The sequence below is a fragment of the Rhipicephalus microplus genome, chromosome 3 (genome assembly GCF_043290135.1).
Source record: "Rhipicephalus microplus isolate Deutch F79 chromosome 3, USDA_Rmic, whole genome shotgun sequence".
Taxonomy (NCBI): Eukaryota; Metazoa; Arthropoda; class Arachnida; order Ixodida; family Ixodidae; genus Rhipicephalus; species Rhipicephalus microplus.
This window is the reverse complement of record NC_134702.1, coordinates 15,019,676-15,037,645: the sequence shown is the minus strand read 5'-3', so window position 1 is coordinate 15,037,645 and position 17,970 is coordinate 15,019,676. Positions and strand designations below refer to the sequence as shown.

Sequence of the window (17,970 nt, the reverse complement as noted above, 5' to 3'; positions counted from 1 at the left end):
AGCACCGCATATTTTGAATATGGCATTCTGCACTCATACTTTGTCGGTGCTTACATTTTTTTTTTTTCATATCGTACGTAGCTATGTATGTGTCAGCCACATTTTATTGCATCTTACAGCTTTTCATGATAGGCTGCCCTACCACAAGGACAAAAATGGCTTTAACAATAACAAGAAGCACAGAATAAGAAAGCAACTAATGCAGAATGGCAAAGAATAATTCTAATTGCATAGGCCTCGCCCACTTAAGTCACAAGACATCAAAATTTGTCAGCTTTTCTTTTTCCATGCCTACAGAATTTTCTTCGAGAATAAGAGCTCTCACCTTCTGCGATTTGGCAGGCTTCTTGTATGGATTTACAACATGTGCTTCTTTGAAAAGGCTCTCCTGGTCACCATCATAGTACCTGCACAAATAACCAAAGCAGAAAAATTGTACTAGTCCTAAAAGAGCCCACCGCTGTACGTCTCCAGGAACAAATACATATTAGCAGCTTGATCGAGCAGTCAAAAAACATGACATACTCCAGTATTCATGCTTCCCAAGGCAAGCAGGAAGGATCTGTGACAGCAACCAAGAAAATGTCAAGTTTCCAGTCCCTCCAAAGATAAGTAGAGATGCATGTCCTCAGGCTTTGTATATATTTTCTTTCAATTCCAGTGTGAAAATCTGGGGCTATTTTTCCAAGCCGATGCTCGGTGTTAGGTTGGTTATGTGGCTTTAGAACATACAAGACCTATAGGTAATGAACTCAAGGAAAGCAGTTTCCAATCCAGCTCTAGTAATTATGAGATTAACTAAAATGAAGGCATACATACCCACAACATCTCTATTACGTGTGTGTCGTGCAATACTGTGGCAGCCATCAACTGCTTTCAATTATTTATGGGTAATAAGAGTCACTAAGTAACATGCATAACATAATGCAGCTATCTGCTTGCGGTGTCTCACCTTTGTACAAAACCATTAAGGCATTGCAGCTTATGAGACAATAAAGATTTGGTTAACTTTAGCAGTTAACATTGACAATTTCAAAATGTTATTTGACTTCTCCAATTATCCAAAGTGTTAAGACTGCCAATTTACAACTACTGAAAAGGTTAGGTAGCTTTAGAAAGCATCTTTATAAACAGTGTAAATAAATGATTAGCCAGCAACTGTACCCTTGCTCACCTTTCATACAACTTTTCCATGTCCCATTTGAAATGATTCAGGAGGATCCGAGTTGTGGTGGGCGGGATCTGCACGCAAATTTTGCCAGCACAGCCCCGACTGTTACCACAAAGACAAGCTCGTTAATGGGCACGCTATGATAGAAATGCAATCACATCTACACTAACTTCATAAACTCGTTTAAGTGTGGAATGGCCCATGCTCTGGCCACTGCAGCTACACCACCCATTTTGCTTATGTATGCAGAGGTTCTTCACAATGAAGTTACTGAAGACAGCTTTTATTCTACTTTAAATTACATGCACATTTTTCAGAGAGTGAGCTGTAGCAAGCTGTGCACGAGCAGTGTACAATCACACTAAACAACACAGTGTGATAACTCTGTGGTCAGCATGTTGCCATAATAGCATGACAAATGCACAGAGGTGACAGTGGTCGTAAACAGTTATTTATCCTTTTTATGTAAGTTTGCCATAAGGGGGTGAAATAACAATATATAACAGTGGCATGAGAGTGAAAGCGGTGTGACAACAAAGTGAACAGAAAGAAGTTAGCAGATAGCTTTGTTTCAAGGTCGTACATCTATCGACATCTCGTAGTCGCCCCTCTATTGAGGCCGGCCATTATGTAGTATACTAAATAGCAATATTCTAAAAAGCCCCCAATGTGTACCAGTGTCCCTATACAACATAGTTCTACGTTGCTGGTGTGTACAAGGTTCACAACGCTCTGGTCACTCAAGTAATGTATGCATATAGCATTTTTCTAACATGTCAGGCGTGCCTTTAGACTAGGCACGTCCTATATGTATTTTTCTGCTAAGATTAAACTGACATTCATAAATTATTCCTCAGCTGCAGTCAGGATTAAATACGCTATATTGAGCATGAAAACAAGATGTCAAGAGTAAAGCTGGAGTTTTCAAAATTTCCACATAAGAACATTACCCTCAAGGTCAATTTTATGGTGGAAGATGCGTTGTGGTATAATACGGCGGGTAATAACTGATAGCCCCATTGATCCCATGGGAGGACCCATATACTTGAAAGTTGGAAGCGTGGATCACTGCTGCAGTAAGACCCGAATACCTGCTATGTCATTCAATATAGGGGTCCCTACCTCTTGCCGAGTCTAAAGGCACGTTCGATATGTGTTTGAAAAATAAGAATGAGCTCTAAGAAAATACTGCAATAAATATACAGGCATTAACTGGGCTTCAATTGAAAATCAGGAGAGTGACCAAAGAATCATTCTTTTTACAGTGAATATAAAGTACAGCCAGAAATAGAACGACTGAAAACCCTGTCACTTGAATACATGCCGTCAACAAGATAAAGAGGTAGCAGATATACAATCCCTCCCAACTTAATGCTGTTTGTAAGTACGTTGAAATGTACAGCCTCAGCATGCCAGGAGCAATATGGCAACCTTTGGTGGGCATACTAGCACCCCAATTAGCTGCGCTGAAGCTAAACATATGTAAAAAATCAATCCACCGCCTCACACACCACTTTGGAACAAACGTAAAGTCAAGTGCAGTTAGTGGTACTCCATGAAAGAGGAATTAAAAAAAGGGTAAGGTCGGGCATGATGTTACAATTATATTCAATACTACAACTTTTTGAAATTCTGTGAGTTGCTCATGTGGCTCGTTGCTTCCGTTATAACGAAAACTGTGAGAGTAGCAGTCGAGATTGAATAGCATTGAATGAAAGGACTGCAGACATCCCATTACTCCAGGGCCAGTATTACAACTCTGTTGTTATACTGGTCAACCACGAAAAGTGCATACCCCCTAAATGTATCGTACAGCTTTCCAAGTAAACGGCGACAAAGTAACACAATGGCACCAGCAATTTCAGAAACTATTCTAGCAAGCTGGACTCGGTGATGTTACTGGCTTAGGCTCCTCTGGAGCAGCTTTTGGAGCAGACAAAAATGTGTTTTAGAGCAGCAAAACTGGCTTTCGGAGCAAATATTGCTGGAATCAATTTTAAGACACATAGTGTTCATGAAGAAATTTGTAAACAGTTGTTGTGTGAAGCCGACATTCCGGCAAATGGACTTGTCTTGCTCAGAACAGAACTTCTCTGTTCCAGCCTTGAGAAAGACAAGTCCACTTGTCGAAACATGGGTTCGACACAACCCCTCTTTACGAATTAATCCATCGTAATTTTCCATCTACCCCTTCTTGCAGTTTTTTTAATACTGTGTTCATGATGCATGAATGATAAAATCCCAACTTTCTCCACACTATTCAGGCCTAATAGAGTAAAAAAGAAAATTATATCACCGACAGATAGGCTGACCAAATTTAGTAGACGAAGTCAATGATAAAACCATAGCACTTCATTATAACATGAATGAAGATCAGTTGACTGCTGATTTTTTAGACGTGCTTGCAAATTCAGACGATTTTTTGACACCATCACAAGCCCTATAGATTTCTATATATAAGAACGTCTAAAATTTTCGACGCTGAAACTCTTCGATATCTGGCCTTTCAGTCAACATTCCAGGCATGACACAGCATTACTTAAACTGCCTACCTCGGCTATGACTATGATCTTGTAGGCTTAAACGAGCGCTTTTAAAAGTCATTCCACAATACAGTAATGTGCGATAGTTGGCTTTGCCACAATGCATAAATCCTATATAGTGAAGCAATAAAAAAAAAATCGAAGGGGCCGGTATCACCATGCACCGAGATCATGTTTAATGGATAAACACCAGAAATGCTTGGAGACGTGATGGCAGCAATGCGGCAAACACACCAGTAAGACTTAATCGCTTTCAGCTAACTGCTCGTTACTGCACATGGCGCAGTTGTAGGCGTACTGCACGCTTTGAATCACTCACGCGCACCGCTGTCCACACTGCCTTTCTGTGCAAATCTGCTCAGTGTGCTGCACAGATGCAGTGCTTTCACGAAAAAAAGCAGCTCACCATCGCTGCACACGCATGCAATCATGAACGGAGTGGGCATCAAGAACACAATTTCATGACACACGTGTGCCTACAAAGACACCACGGTAGGAAATCGCGTCAGCTGCGTTCGCGATGTGCTGTACACAACTAGGAACGATTGGTCGCACGTGGCAAATGCCACGCGAGATCGGAGATTTTCGTAAAGCGGTGCATTTTGTAAGTGCACACTGGCATTTGCAGAGGTCCGGACAAGTATTCCTCTATTCTGCCCCACCCATTATATTGTGTGATCGTTTCCATACGCCCCGTGCGATAAATCCGCAACTTATTCTGCGATTTGCTGGTATCGGCGGCACTTGTCACAGGACACATATTTGTAAATGGACATCGGTAGGTCCTGAATGTATTTACGACAGCCTGGGCGTGCACCGAAAAAGCATTCAAGTTATTTCAGACACGGCTGTGTGATTTTATTACTTGAACGGAATAAAAAGGCATGAATCTTTTTTCGGAGGATTAGACAGTCCCATGAAGTCCAAAAAATCGGGCATTAACTGCGTCCCAATCGTGACATTTGGCCCCATTTGGCATAGCTTGGATCTGATTGAATTTTACGCAGGAGCACCGCCAAGTCATTTTCAATGAGAGAACATCAAGTAGTCTCGTTTCTGAGAGCCGAAGCACGCCCATTGGAGCAAGTTGGGTGCAGACTCGCCAAATTTCTAAGAAATTTTCAGCCAGAGCAATTTGGTGCGGTTTGGCATAATTGGCGCAGCAGTAGCATCACTGGCTAGACTGCATTTGCATGAAAGGCAAAAGAGAGTATTAAAAAAAAAAAAGAAGTGCCCACTCCCTAAGCATTTTCTAGGATTCAGTGTCAAGTCTCCGGAAATGCAGCATGCCTTTAAATATTATCTAGGTTTTACGTCCGAAAACCACGATATGATCATGAGAGATGCTGTACCGGAGGGCTCGGTTTACCGTGCACCGACATCGCACGGCACACAGGCTTCTAGCGTTTTGCTTCCATCAATATGTGGCCGCCGTAGTCAAGATCGAGCTCACGGCTTTCGGGACAGCAGTCAAGCATCGTAACCGCCTTACCCCCAACGGACTGGTGCGTGCCTTTACCAGCATTTGGTACTGAGCTGCTACAGCAACATTACAATCATAGGTCGGCAAAGCTGGCGGAGCACACTCAGGCTCACTCGTGAAATGAATTTTGAGCTTTCGACTCACTCGGACTAGCACTGATGACAATTTTCTTCGAGAAAACTCTCTCCGCTTCAGATTCACGAAAATAGCCCTCGCCCGGACTCACTCAGGCTCAGACTCGCAGCTTGATCCGAGCCCGAGTCCGTGTGAGTCGACTCAAGTCCGTTAGCCTTAGAATTAGCTTTTTTGACCATAGTATCGGTGCTCTTATACACCATTATCTCATGTAATCTGTGCTCTTCTTGGGGCTGTTTGACGTGGTATCTTCACAAACAAGCTTTAAGTGCTTGTAAGTTAGTAAGGTAATTTTTTCTTGGAATAGATGACATAAGATTTATTTATCACGAACTTCCCTGGTAAAGTTGGTGGGCGGAAGATCAAGGCACCCCCTATGTAATCCGTGCCTCTGATAAAATAAATATTGAAATGGTGTACGAGCGACACTGCTTCGAAATACCTGTGAGTAGACACAAGTATAAATCGGAATCCAGGTAAGGCCGACAGTAATGCCGAGCATGACTAGATAAGACCTTAGGTCAGCAAAAGAAAGTGGAACTCACTCAAGACTCGCTCAAGAAATATATATTGCTGTTTGGACTCACTCGGACTAAGATTCACCAAAATTTTTTTGAGCCAAACTCACTCGAGTTTCCACTCAGGACAGTTTCCTTCAAGCGGACTCTCTCGAACTGACTCAGACTTGCGGCTCGATTTGAACCTTGAGACTGAGTGATCAGAATCTGACCCCCGTATTCAGAAACGCTCCTTGACTCGACTTTCACCTTCACTTGACAGAGTTGAGCACTGCGTCGCTGCTCGGCTGAAAATGAACCTCAAGAATCGCAGCAGAATATCGCTGATATGCAGCGACTTGCCGTGCCTAGAGACGGTGCTCCCATCTACTTTCTCGAGTGAAGGTGAAGCATTGAGTGAAGGGACGTTCCAGAATGCGGGGGTAAGTGAGTCGACTCGTGGGCGAGCTCGCAGACCTATGATTACAATACACTTAGGCTACCGAAACCATCAACTCCTTAACATGCCAATTCAGTTGGAACAGTTTCATTCAGAGCAATTACAATGGTAGTTTTCGTAAGAATAATGTGCAATGGTTGGGCTATGCGTAAACAATTTAGAAAGGACCCCTGACACCAAATTTGTAAACTCGAGATGCTTGTGTTGTTTGATTGTTCTGCATGCGAGGCCACCTCTGAGCGATTATTAGTGGCGAGCGTAGCCTAGAAGATATTTTAATTCGGTTTTCAAGTAAGGGTGCGTGCTCTTCCGAGTATTCAGATGCAAGCATTATTTTCTGTGCTTTCACGCAGACCGGGACTCCCCTTGTGATGTTGCAGGGTCAACATTAGTGTCATCACCCCTCTCGCTCTGTTGTCGGGCTGCTCTCAAGGCGGTTTTGGCTGCTTACGCCAGGAGGCTTTTTTTTCTTTTTTGTGAGGGTGGACACGCTCAAAGAACCTACATCAATTTATTCTTTACTACATGTGGGTCCCCCAAATTGAAAACAGTCTCAGGCACTCCTCCACTGTGGGGCGCTAGTTTCTTACGATGTTCAGGCGGGCGCTTTATGATGCAAAATTATTCTAAATTAATGCCACTAACTTTAATTATGCAATGTGTTAAAACATTTACGATATATTTTTGGCATTACCAGACACAAAGCAACAAATCACTGTAAAAAACTCGCAAACAAAACTTTCGCTGTCAGCGGTCCTTTAACCAAGCAATGATACAGCTAAAGTTGGGAATGTTTGGACATTCTTCAATTACACCGTTTCAAGGCAGTTAAATGTGTCAAGCCGGTTCATGACCGTAACCAAAAGTGCACTTACTTTCATATAGATCTACACTTATATACAGCACAAACCAACGCATATGTTCTTCAGTAATAGATTTTCCCACTGTAGTGTACACATATAATCCTCAATCTCCACACTTCGTTTACTCTGTCTGGAGTCCGGTCCCAGCAAAGAGTACACAAACACCTAGGCATTAGAATTCACTTTTCAACTGTCATTTCCACACTATTCCCGTCCAATGCTTTGTGAACTGAACTTGGGCTAGGACTGGCCGAGAGTGCTAGACGAATACTGCTCACTGTAAGTATTTAATATATGTTACCCTCATATTATAATTCATAGCTTTCCTAAGTTACAATTTTTATATGAGTGCATGCAAATATTTCAAAATCTTGCTAAGCAAATAGAAATTAAGCTCCTGGCTATCACACAAAATAACAGCCTATACAATGCCAATCAATCCTGCTAAACAATTTAGCCCTTCACCACTAAACTGAATTTATTAATTTTCCAATCTACAAAAAGATTACTTTGGACGTATGGTTTGGTTGGATCGAATTCGGCAAGACTGAATACATAATTAAGCATATAAACCTTTTCAAAATGGCTTATTTCCTAAAAAGGGAAATATTAAGGGTACCCTGTGATTTGCGTGGTTTGGTGCTAGCATGCAATGGCCAGTTATATATAAACAAAAAGTAAATATCTACCAGTATTCAATTTGCCTGTAAAGAACTCAACTTGTCATGTATTGTAAAATAAAAGCGAACACTACTATGGCAGATCTGGTCTGCCTGCTTGTGAACAGTGTCCATATAGTTGACAGAAGCATACTGTGCAAATGGCTACTAAGCTGACAATGACATTAAACATTTTGCACTGCTTAGCTATCTGTATGCAGCACTTGGCGATGTTTGCTTAGAAATTAATTAAGGCTTGGCGGTGTCACATTTATGAATGTCTCAACAAAAGAATTGATATGAGATTCTTAAACTACACCACAGTGTAATCTAGGAGCATTAGAAACAGAAACTTCACTAATGGACGCCAACAATGCAAGCACAGTAAAGATTGCATTGTAACCTTTCTCGGACGCCTATTCTGAAAGATTAAGAACTGCTCCTCGCTTTCGGTTTGGCTGCTCTTCAGCAAGCACATTCTCACCCTTCTCACGTTTTCGTTAGCACCGGAGAAAAAAAAGGGGGGAAACATTACATTAATTCTACACTCCAAACCCTTAGCAGCGCTGTCGTTTCAACCTATTGATAACCACTCGGTTTCAATTTCTTCGGTGTCGAAACACACTCGTGCCGTGATTCTGTGCGTTGAACACAGCCACACGGCAATCGTGTCGTGGCCACTGCGGGTAACACCGATGAGTAGCACTGATCGGGCGCGGGCACCTGCGCGAATCGGCGCGTGACCCCTAGGCAAGCGCGCTCGTCGACACCTGCAGCAGACGACAACCCCGGCACAGCGAACTCCTGTCACACACACGCCTAGATAAGCAAATTTCTTCCCTCATCTTTTTTTTTTTGCGCTCGTGAAACGGTGCACACGATCAGCACAAAACTGCCGCCGCCCGCATAGGCATGCACTGAGCACCATCGATGCATAATTCGTGCCATAGAGGACGTCCGGTGTGACAGACGCTGTTGTTAATGATGCTGCCCAGGGCTGCGTCTGCAACGCGCCAGGCTGGCTCTGCATCTCAAAGGCACTTCTGGCGCTGGCCTTCAGGGCGATGCCTTCTCCGTACTGGCGAGCGACCAGAGAAGAGCGCCGTTGCGTTTTTCCCGACGCCCAGGCAGATGCGAAGCAAGCGGTTAGGCTTAAACACCACATAGACACCACCCGCACCTGCCACGGCCGTGACACACTCACCTCGACAATATTGTTAACGTCACTGATACAGTTAACCATGTGCTTCACTATATCCTCGGTTGTGAGAACTTCGAAAGGAAAGTCTTCAATTTCCATCTTCTCTTTGGCCGTCGTCGGTTCTGGTTCCAAACCTATGGACAGCCCGTCGTCTTCCTCGCCACTAGATTCGTTCCCGGAATCCGTATTGTACATGTTGTCGTCTTCCGAATCCATGTTCACGTCCTTAGAGAATGTGTTAAGAAACAGAAGACTGGTAAGAGTATAAATCGAGAAACAGCACTGGGCCTAACACGGGCCTCCTTACAGCTCATCGTTCCATACCGTGTTTATCCTGTGACGTCATTGCGCTGCTTGCGCCACCTGACGAGGACGACTGGTTGTGGTCGCCGCGGCGGCGTCCGGCGGCAACCCCGCGGCGAGCGCCCACGGTAGGCCCACCGCAGGAGTCTACACCGAGGAGCCACCAGCCTCGGTCCACTTCGTCTTTTCTTTCTTCACCGCTAGCGACGCTGCTGCTGCTGCTGCCACTGGGACCGCCCAGAACCACGCACCTGCCAGCTCCGAAAGGAGAGCGTTCGACCATGGTCACGCGTGTTAATTTCGCCATCGCAGGATGAGCTTTATTGCGTCTAAACTCGGTGCCAGAAGTCGACTGCTATTACACGTCGTTATTCCGACCCGACATCAGTGCAACAAACATCCGATCATTCGTATTTTACCTCTACTCACACTTTGTTCGCTAAAAGGAGATTTTCGCAGAAACGAGGTCGAAATGATTGGGTAGGTCGCAATGAGCCACTCGGTGCTGCGTAGTTAACCAAACAAACTAGCGCCCATTATATTAACTCATTTTTAACGTAATTCTCATTTGATAAAAATTAATTTGCACTTTCTTTCTAATTTCAAGACAATAAATCAAACAAAAGCTATTTTATTAAAATTAATTATTCTGTCTATATTTTCGATATAGTTTCTTTCTGTATTTTAAATACTTTTTAGGTGACCTAACTCTTGGTCAATTCCTCAGGGTGGGGTGTTAGCCATAATTTTAGGCTACATCTACGCGACACCGACGTCCAGCCTTGGAGGAGCAGAGGCAGCATTTACACATACCAGCAGACCATATCCGTAATACAAGCAGCCTATTATGTTATTGTGGCAGGCAGTAAATTAAGTTAAACTTTCACTCAAGTATGACATCGTGCGACTGTCACCGGCATCACTTCCATGTCGAGTTGAGTTGGCCTGGTTGCTGCTCTCGGGAAATCGAAAAATGTTCAAGGAGGCATCGCTGTTTGCAGGACCGTTACTATATGGGGAGTTATGGGGGTTCTGACACCCCCCAATTTTTTTTATTATTTTACTTTTCGGGTAATATTAAATTATTATTTACACGCCTTCACATTGACCCCCAGTTGCCAAAGTTAGCCGCTCTGCACATAAACACCTCCCGAAAAAAAATTCATGGATAGCAGCCTGGCTGTTTGAATCAGCTGTAAAAGTCGCACGCAATAATACTAAACAAAGCAGAGTAAGCTCGAGTGCACAACTCGGACATGACCAGGATGCTTTTTTTTCTTTTTTTTATGCCTTAGTGGTTGTTCACAAGAGGAATTGATCAAAGTTATACTTTTAAAGCTATCCTGTTTGGCATTGTAAACTGCCTCATATCCACAAAGGTGATTAGCCCCATTGTCGATCCATTACATTATAGAGGAAAATCCTTCGCCATGAACGTCTGAAAGGGTGGGGGGGGGGGAGTCTCCCACTCTTCTCCACCTCTCCGGCCTGGTTGACGTTCCTTCCTTCGCGGATGCACCCTCTCGAACCTATGCTTTTCGGCGCTGTACAGTTATTTCAGCGTGGCTTCGCTTTCGGTGGGAGTGCATATCTCTCCCCCGGAGGCTTCGACCAAGGCCGTTCAATGGACTTCCTTTTCATCGAGTGGGCCCCGTTAATGACGCCGGAGCAGTGTCGTGCCAAAACGGCACGCGGGCGCTGGTAGTCGCAGTTTATATTACATATGCACTCTGTCTATATTCGCGACTATGTTCATACAGCATCTTTTTCTTTTTTTTTTGTAGGTGGAATTACTTGTCGTGATGCTTGTTCGGAATGTGATGTCCAGCATTCGTCCGTAAATATGCATGGACCCTGCCTCGGCAGAACAAGGAGACAGTATAAGCAGTAGCGCCCAGGAAGAGGAAGAAAAGGGGGGAGGGGGAGCGAATTCTTTTTAGTTATTGCGCAAACATGGAAGTGTCGTCGATTCAAGTAGCTATACACCCCTGTGATTAGATTCGGCTAGCTTTCAATATTAGCGGCCTTTTTTTGTCGGTGCTGACAAAGGGTAACAAAAAGACTTTCCCATGTAATTATAACTTCGCTATCTGAGTTCACGAATAGATTGCCCAAAAAACTTAGTATCTAAGCTTGGCCGTGTTATAACCCTAACTGTTACATGGATAGGCACGCTAACCACAGTTACGACGAACCTCAGTTAATGTGTATATTTTCTTTTTAATCTCGAATTGCCACGTGACTTCGCGCGAAGCGAGTGATGTGGCATTCAGTTTCGCGATTAAAAAATATAATCGTTAACTGAGGTTCATCGTAACTGGAGGTTAGCGTTGCCATCCACGTAAAAAGGGCATTAGACATCTGAGGGAATACAGGAAAGAAGATGGGAACATAGAGGGGCGACGCACACAGAGCGCTGACAATTCGTGTGATTGATTGATTGATTGATTGATTGATTGATTGATTGATTGATATGTGGAGTTTAACGTCCCAAAACCACCGTATGATTATGAGAGACGCCGTAGTGGAGGGCTCCGGAAATTTCGACCACCTGGGGATCTTTTTAACGTGCACCCAAATCTGAGCACACGGGCCTACGACATTTCCGCCTCCATCGGAAATGCAGCCGCCGCAGCCGGGATTCGAACCCGTGACCTGCGGGTCTGCAGCCGAGTTAAAGAACCCCAGGTAGTCTAAATTCCCGGAGCCCTCCACTACGGCGTCTCTCATAATCATATAGTGGTTTTGGGACGTTAAACCCCGCATATCATATCGAACTGATTTTTTTTTTACAAGTCCCTTTCAGTCACGGTGTGCACAAATGGAGACACGTACTTCAGTGGCACGTCACACACCACGTGTTTGATTAAATGACTCGAAACTTAGTGTGCACATTCCAGCAGGCCTCCTGAGTAGACAAATTGTGTTATTTAACATCGTTATGCAGTGTATTGCTGCAGAGCGGATGAGTTTGCTGGATCAACTACCATGTTCGACGATTGTTCGACGTGACGCATTCGACCAACGTGAAAAGTATTTTTTTTTTTTCGCTCAAAACAGATGCAACCAAAAACAAAGTGTGCGTGTATTTGGAGCCTAATAGCGGATTCCTTTTATCCAAGTACTGAAGCTGACTGGTGGTAGAATAATTAAATAATTAGTTATACACTAATTAACTTTAATTACCGCCTAAATCGCCATGCTGGGCATCATCTGAAAACTTCCGGCGCCGCCTTGCGCGTGCGTCTTCGCACCTGAATAATCGTGCGACAATCTGCGTCGCAACCACACCACCGAGGCCGTTCAGAAGCGCTATAAGATAAACCAATAAACAAGCCATTACTATTAGTTTTGCGAATCATGTTACGTAAGTTAAAAGTGCCGACACTTCGTCTACTGCATTGAACTATAGCGAGCTCCTCGAATTTACGTGAGATATCTTGTGCGCTCCTTTCTGTACCTTTGCAGAGTATCGCTAGTTTGAGATCTACGTCAGAAATTCAGCAAGAAAAAAACACTGCAAATATAATTACGTTCATTTGCACAATGCTGGAATCACTGACACGTAATAAAGATACCTGCAACAAGCAACCACAAATTTTAATACCGGACAATATATCCTCGCAGAATTAAGGTGGGTTGATTCGAAGAGTTGTGCGAGTATATGCGATGAATACTATTTTACAGACATGTATAGAGACAACGTAACACTTTGAATGATAACAATGGCCGCTCCATCGCTGGGGTGTCGCTCGCTTACTTGGTGATAACCATATTACCACGCGAGAAAAGTACTCGAAGTATAGATGACGATTATTGTTGTGTGCCAGAAACACTCCCAAACGAAATTCAATGTTTTATTTTTTTATGTTTTTTAGAGTGATGCATTCAGCGGAAATAAGACGGAGGTGTGAAAGCCTCAGCAATTTTTTTTTGTTTTTTTAAGTTGCTCACAGCTTGAATAGAGTTAGCGAAATGTGAAACAACCTTTTTTTCTTTTTTTTTCAAGCATAGAAGTAAGACACGCGCAACCAACAGCTCTGGCTGTTCCTTGCGTCATCGAACAAAATTCTCTAAGAGAATCAACAAAAAAAAGCGGTTCAGAGTTCCTTTAAGTGAGGTGAGCTATATATAAAAATAGGGTCCTTTGATAAACTGAAGGGTCCACAATTCCGTACCATTTTTTTTTCTTCGTCGTTTTAAGCGCTTCTTTTATAGAATGGCCCACACGCAATAAAAATGAATGCATACTTAGTGCTTTAAAATTAAGATACGTACAACTCTTAATTAGCATTTAAATTTTCATTTCACTCACAAGCTCTGTAGAGGTTCGCTATGTGGATTACCTGAGCAGTTCAGTTCGCGTAACTTGGGCACAGGTGCATAGCCAGAAAGGTTTTTTTTTCCGATAGGGTTTGGGGGGGGGGGATTTTCAACCATACTTTATGTATGTTCGTGCGTGCGTTTATACGTGGGCGTGTACATAAACGCAGGCAAACTTTTTAAATTTTGGGAGGGGGGGAGGGTGAACACCTTTTGGCTACGGCCCGAATAGGACAGTTCGCGGCGGTGATCAGGCGCCAATCATACCACATACTCGAACAACTACTTCTATACAATAAGCGCGCCGTAATGTCCTACTTATAATGGACTCTTAAAGAGCACTGGGCGCAGCTAATTACGCGTAATTAGCTTTTCGGCTCGTTGTCGTGCATTTATGCTAAAGTGTATACACATTCAGTACACCTGATACTCACGGGATCATCGTATACATATACTGCTCGGATAGTAAGCTTTCGCAAAGGTCAATGCTCCAAAATAAATATCCTTACCCGGGCCTTGTATTCAAGCGATTGCAGCAGTAGCTCATTACGCGTAATTAGCTTTTCGGCTCGTTGTCGTGCATTTATGCTAAAGTGTATACACATTCAGTACACCTAATACTCACGGGATCATTGTATACATATACTGCTCGGATAGTAAGCTTTCGCAAAGGTCAATGCTCCAAAATAAATATCCTTACCCGGGCCTTGTATTCAAGCGATTGCATCAGTTTGGTTACGATGGCAAATAGACACAACGCGGAAATGCGTATGGTAATGTCCACTACCTGCGGGGGGTTCGATTTTTTTTCTATTACAACAGAAAATGGTCGTAAGAATATCACAACAGAAATTATAGTTGCTATTTCTGAAATTGCGCCGTAAATATATAACCAGAACATGAGATGTACCAAGAAGAAGATAACAAGGATAAATTCCCAAAGGAAAGAAGTGGAGGAACTGAAGAAACAAAGGAAGATTGAGAAGACACGTGACATCGACTTTTTGCCGGAATTTAAGATGAAAAAATTGAAAGACACACTGTAAATTCCGAAGTGTGTACGGCGAAAGCCTCTGGCCATTCAATTTACTGTGCTGTGTTTTTTTTTTGTTTTTTTTTTTGCTTTTCACTAGCCCCTCACACTCTCTCAGCAATCACGTGATTGCCGAGAGAGTGTGAGGGGCGAGGGCACAGCTGGCACCATCTCAGGGCACGGACGGACGGACGGTGGCGAGTTTGAGCCAGTAAAAGCTTTCGCCTTTTTGCGCGGCGCTTATAATACTTGTACAATCGCGAGTATGGGAGGGAAGGCTGAAATCACCTTTTCAAACACTTAGCGACTATGAAACCCAGTCGGCAAACGCAAAAAAATGTTCATAACACTACAGATATGCTCAAGCTTAATTATGAATCTAGTTTTCACGCGACGTCACACAGGTTAACTGCGCTGACGCACCCGGTGCAGCACGTCAGCCCGCGTCTTTTTTGACGCGGCGCCGAGCCAAAGCCACCTAGAAGTGGCTTGGCCGAGCTCTCTCTCTATGGTGTGAGAGAGAGCGCATATTTTCGTACAACGCACCCTCACTCTCTATACGGAGAGGGCGCTGACGCGCGTTGACGCTGGCGCTCAGCGCGACGTCGCACAGAAGAGAGAACTGGGGTGGCGTAAAGCACGCATCATTGGACCGGTGTTTCCTACTGGAACATGCCAATCGCATGCTAATGGTCACTGAGAGACCAACGACTCCGATAGGGCACAGGCCCGCCGTCCGCTTTTAGTTAACGCGCACGCTACGATTGTTCAACAACGCACAGGAGAAATTTCCCACCGGCACTACCGTGGAAGTGGCCAGCGAACGGATGCAGCGCGAGCAAGCAATCAATGTTTTAAATGCGAAGCATTTCTTAACGAACTTCGGCTAGTTTGAACGTATCTATCTATCTATCTATCTATCTATCTATCTATCTATCTATCTATCTATCTATCTATCTATCTATCTATCTATCTATCCATCTATCTATCCATCCATCTATCTATCTATCTATCTATCTATCTATCTATCTATCTATCTATCTATCTATCTATCTATCTATCTATCTATCTATCTATCTATCTATCTCTCTATCTATCTATCTATCTATCCGCTTACGTTTGGGTGCTCTCGTGGTCACTCCCTTCACTTGGCGGCGTGAACCAAAATTGGCATGTGAGGGTAAGGTGATTTGACGAATATGACGTGCTGGTCAAGACACGAATAATGTCACAACACCGTCGCCATCGTCGTCAAACACTTCCCGTTAGAGGGTGGCACATGCCCACAGGCGGGTATGTGCCGCTGCTATGCGGGTATGTGTCACAGGTGTCTGACACTTAGTACCTACCCAGGAACGACGAGAACACACATGAGCAATTCTAACGCGCGAGCGTTAAGCAATACCCGACATCGGTAGCGTCGACCCCACGAATGCAAAGAATGCGACGAATGCGACGAATGCAGGGTGCCAGCTAGAATCGAACCCAAGCATATTGCGTGGCAATGGAGCATTCTACCACAGATCTACGCCAGGTCTCGGAATATACTTTAAATAGACGCTAATCCTTGTGAAACGTCAATAGTGGTTGCAGTGCTGTCAACTCAATTTTATAAACATTGCATATGTACTCCTTTGATACAGCCGTCACATCGGGTTAGCGTCAGTTGTGGTTATGTGCCATGCGCTGAAGTCTATTTATGTGGCAGTGTCCAGGGCCAGCATCTTCGCGATCATCGGCGCTTCATATCAGCTTCTCCATGGTGTTCCTAATACGCATGTTCCAGTTGGCATCGTTGAGCAAGTGCAGACAGCTGGTTATATAAACATCTGCAACTCGTCAACATGTGTCTATGCGCGCAACATTTGTACATATATTTCGCGTCATTTAATGACGGGTCGCTCAATAATAATAATAATAATAATAATAATAATAATAATAATAATAATAATAATAATAATAATAATAATAATAATAAAACTGCAACACAGTCATCTTCCCTCCGCATGCTTCGCATAACGTCGATTCCCAGGTACCTGGGATGTGCCGAATTTTTTAATCAAGAAGCTAGCTCGCTAGCAGACGCTGCCTGCTTCGGCATTGCGAGGCGAGAGAGGGTGGAGTGTACGAGAGGAGGCGAAGAGATCGACGGGACCTTTATACTAGCAAAATACTGTATGTTCGACTATAGCTAGGTTATGGGGGCATTTAGTCGTTTCGGCATTTCAATGCTTCGCCATTTTGCTTTTGCGGCCTTTCAAATTTCAGTTTGTCCTCATGATTCGACTTTTTACATTTTCTGTGTTTTAGGTTTTAGCATTCCGATAATTCGTCATTTTTAATTTCGCTGTTTTGAATGGCTATAAAAAGCCGAAAATTGAGAGGCTGGATTGTGGAAAGGCCGATTGTGGGCACACCCAAAATTATAACGCCTAAAATCTTAATGCCGAAAAATAGAAATGCCGAAAAGACATAACGCTGGAGACCACGTGAAATTTCTTTCATTGACTCAAAGTTTTATTTGTTCGGAGGGAAATAAACGAAGACACGGCGTGGTGTGCACCTAGAAAGGAAAAGCTAAATCTTCGAGGACGCCAATTGAGCTCCGCTTCCGAGGGTAGAACGTGTTAGCGTAATCATGATCTATGCACATCGCCTCCTCAACTGCTAGGCGCATGTCTCAACTATGCCGCGAGAAAACGAACGACTTTGCCTGTAACGTTGGCGTTTCAAATTTTCCCAGAATGTCTGCTGCAAGTACAGTTAAGTGCAGACCATAATTCTTCATTTGACGAAATAGTGAAGAGATCACTACGCGTCTGAAAGGCAACACACGAACCTACGCAGATGATGCTTTAGCATCATCTTTGCTGATGCATTAGCAGCTTGTGATAATTAAACAGGTCTAAGAACTTTACAATGCACGGTCCTTTAATTAAAGCAACCACTCGTTGCACAGTTTAGTTTTGACACCTGGTGCGAGTCTACGCTTCTGCCAGGCGATGTTGCAGGCGTTTAGGAGGCTCCCTCCACTCCATCTGGAAACAGGCACAAATGTCAGTGCTGTGAGACCACAAACTATACATTTCGTTGGAAGCAATTTATGCAGACGGAACTTTCTTGCTTACTTGCTTGACCCTTTACATTTGGCTCATACTCACAAGATGGATCAGCCATTAACCCGGGTGGTGGATATAAAGAGGAAAAATTAACAAGAACAGGTGCAACTATATTGTGCTTGGTGCGTCATTGTGTTCTCCTGGTGGAATTCTTGTAGTCCACACTAGCACGCTACCCAT

At 43.7% G+C, this 17,970-nt stretch overlaps 1 protein-coding gene across 3 annotated transcripts in view; it reads right to left on the bottom strand.

Moving 5' to 3' along the window:
• ari-1 (E3 ubiquitin-protein ligase ariadne-1) overlaps nucleotides 1-9,474 on the bottom strand; it is a 39,220-nt gene extending 29,746 nt beyond the window's left edge. For 2 of the 3 annotated variants that reach the window (XM_037432924.2, XM_037432942.2), the window contains exons 1-3: nucleotides 9,016-9,342; nucleotides 1,175-1,242; nucleotides 326-407 (exon numbers count right to left, since the gene is read on the bottom strand). In XM_037432924.2, the coding sequence (XP_037288821.1) occupies nucleotides 326-407; nucleotides 1,175-1,242; nucleotides 9,016-9,228 (363 nt within the window). In that variant the 5' untranslated portion in view covers nucleotides 9,229-9,342. Of the gene's footprint in view, nucleotides 1-325; nucleotides 408-1,174; nucleotides 1,243-9,015 lie in introns of all 3 variants that reach the window. The other variant, XM_037432928.2, reaches the window with a different exon arrangement.
• Between the last annotated feature and the right edge of the window lie 8,496 nt (nucleotides 9,475-17,970).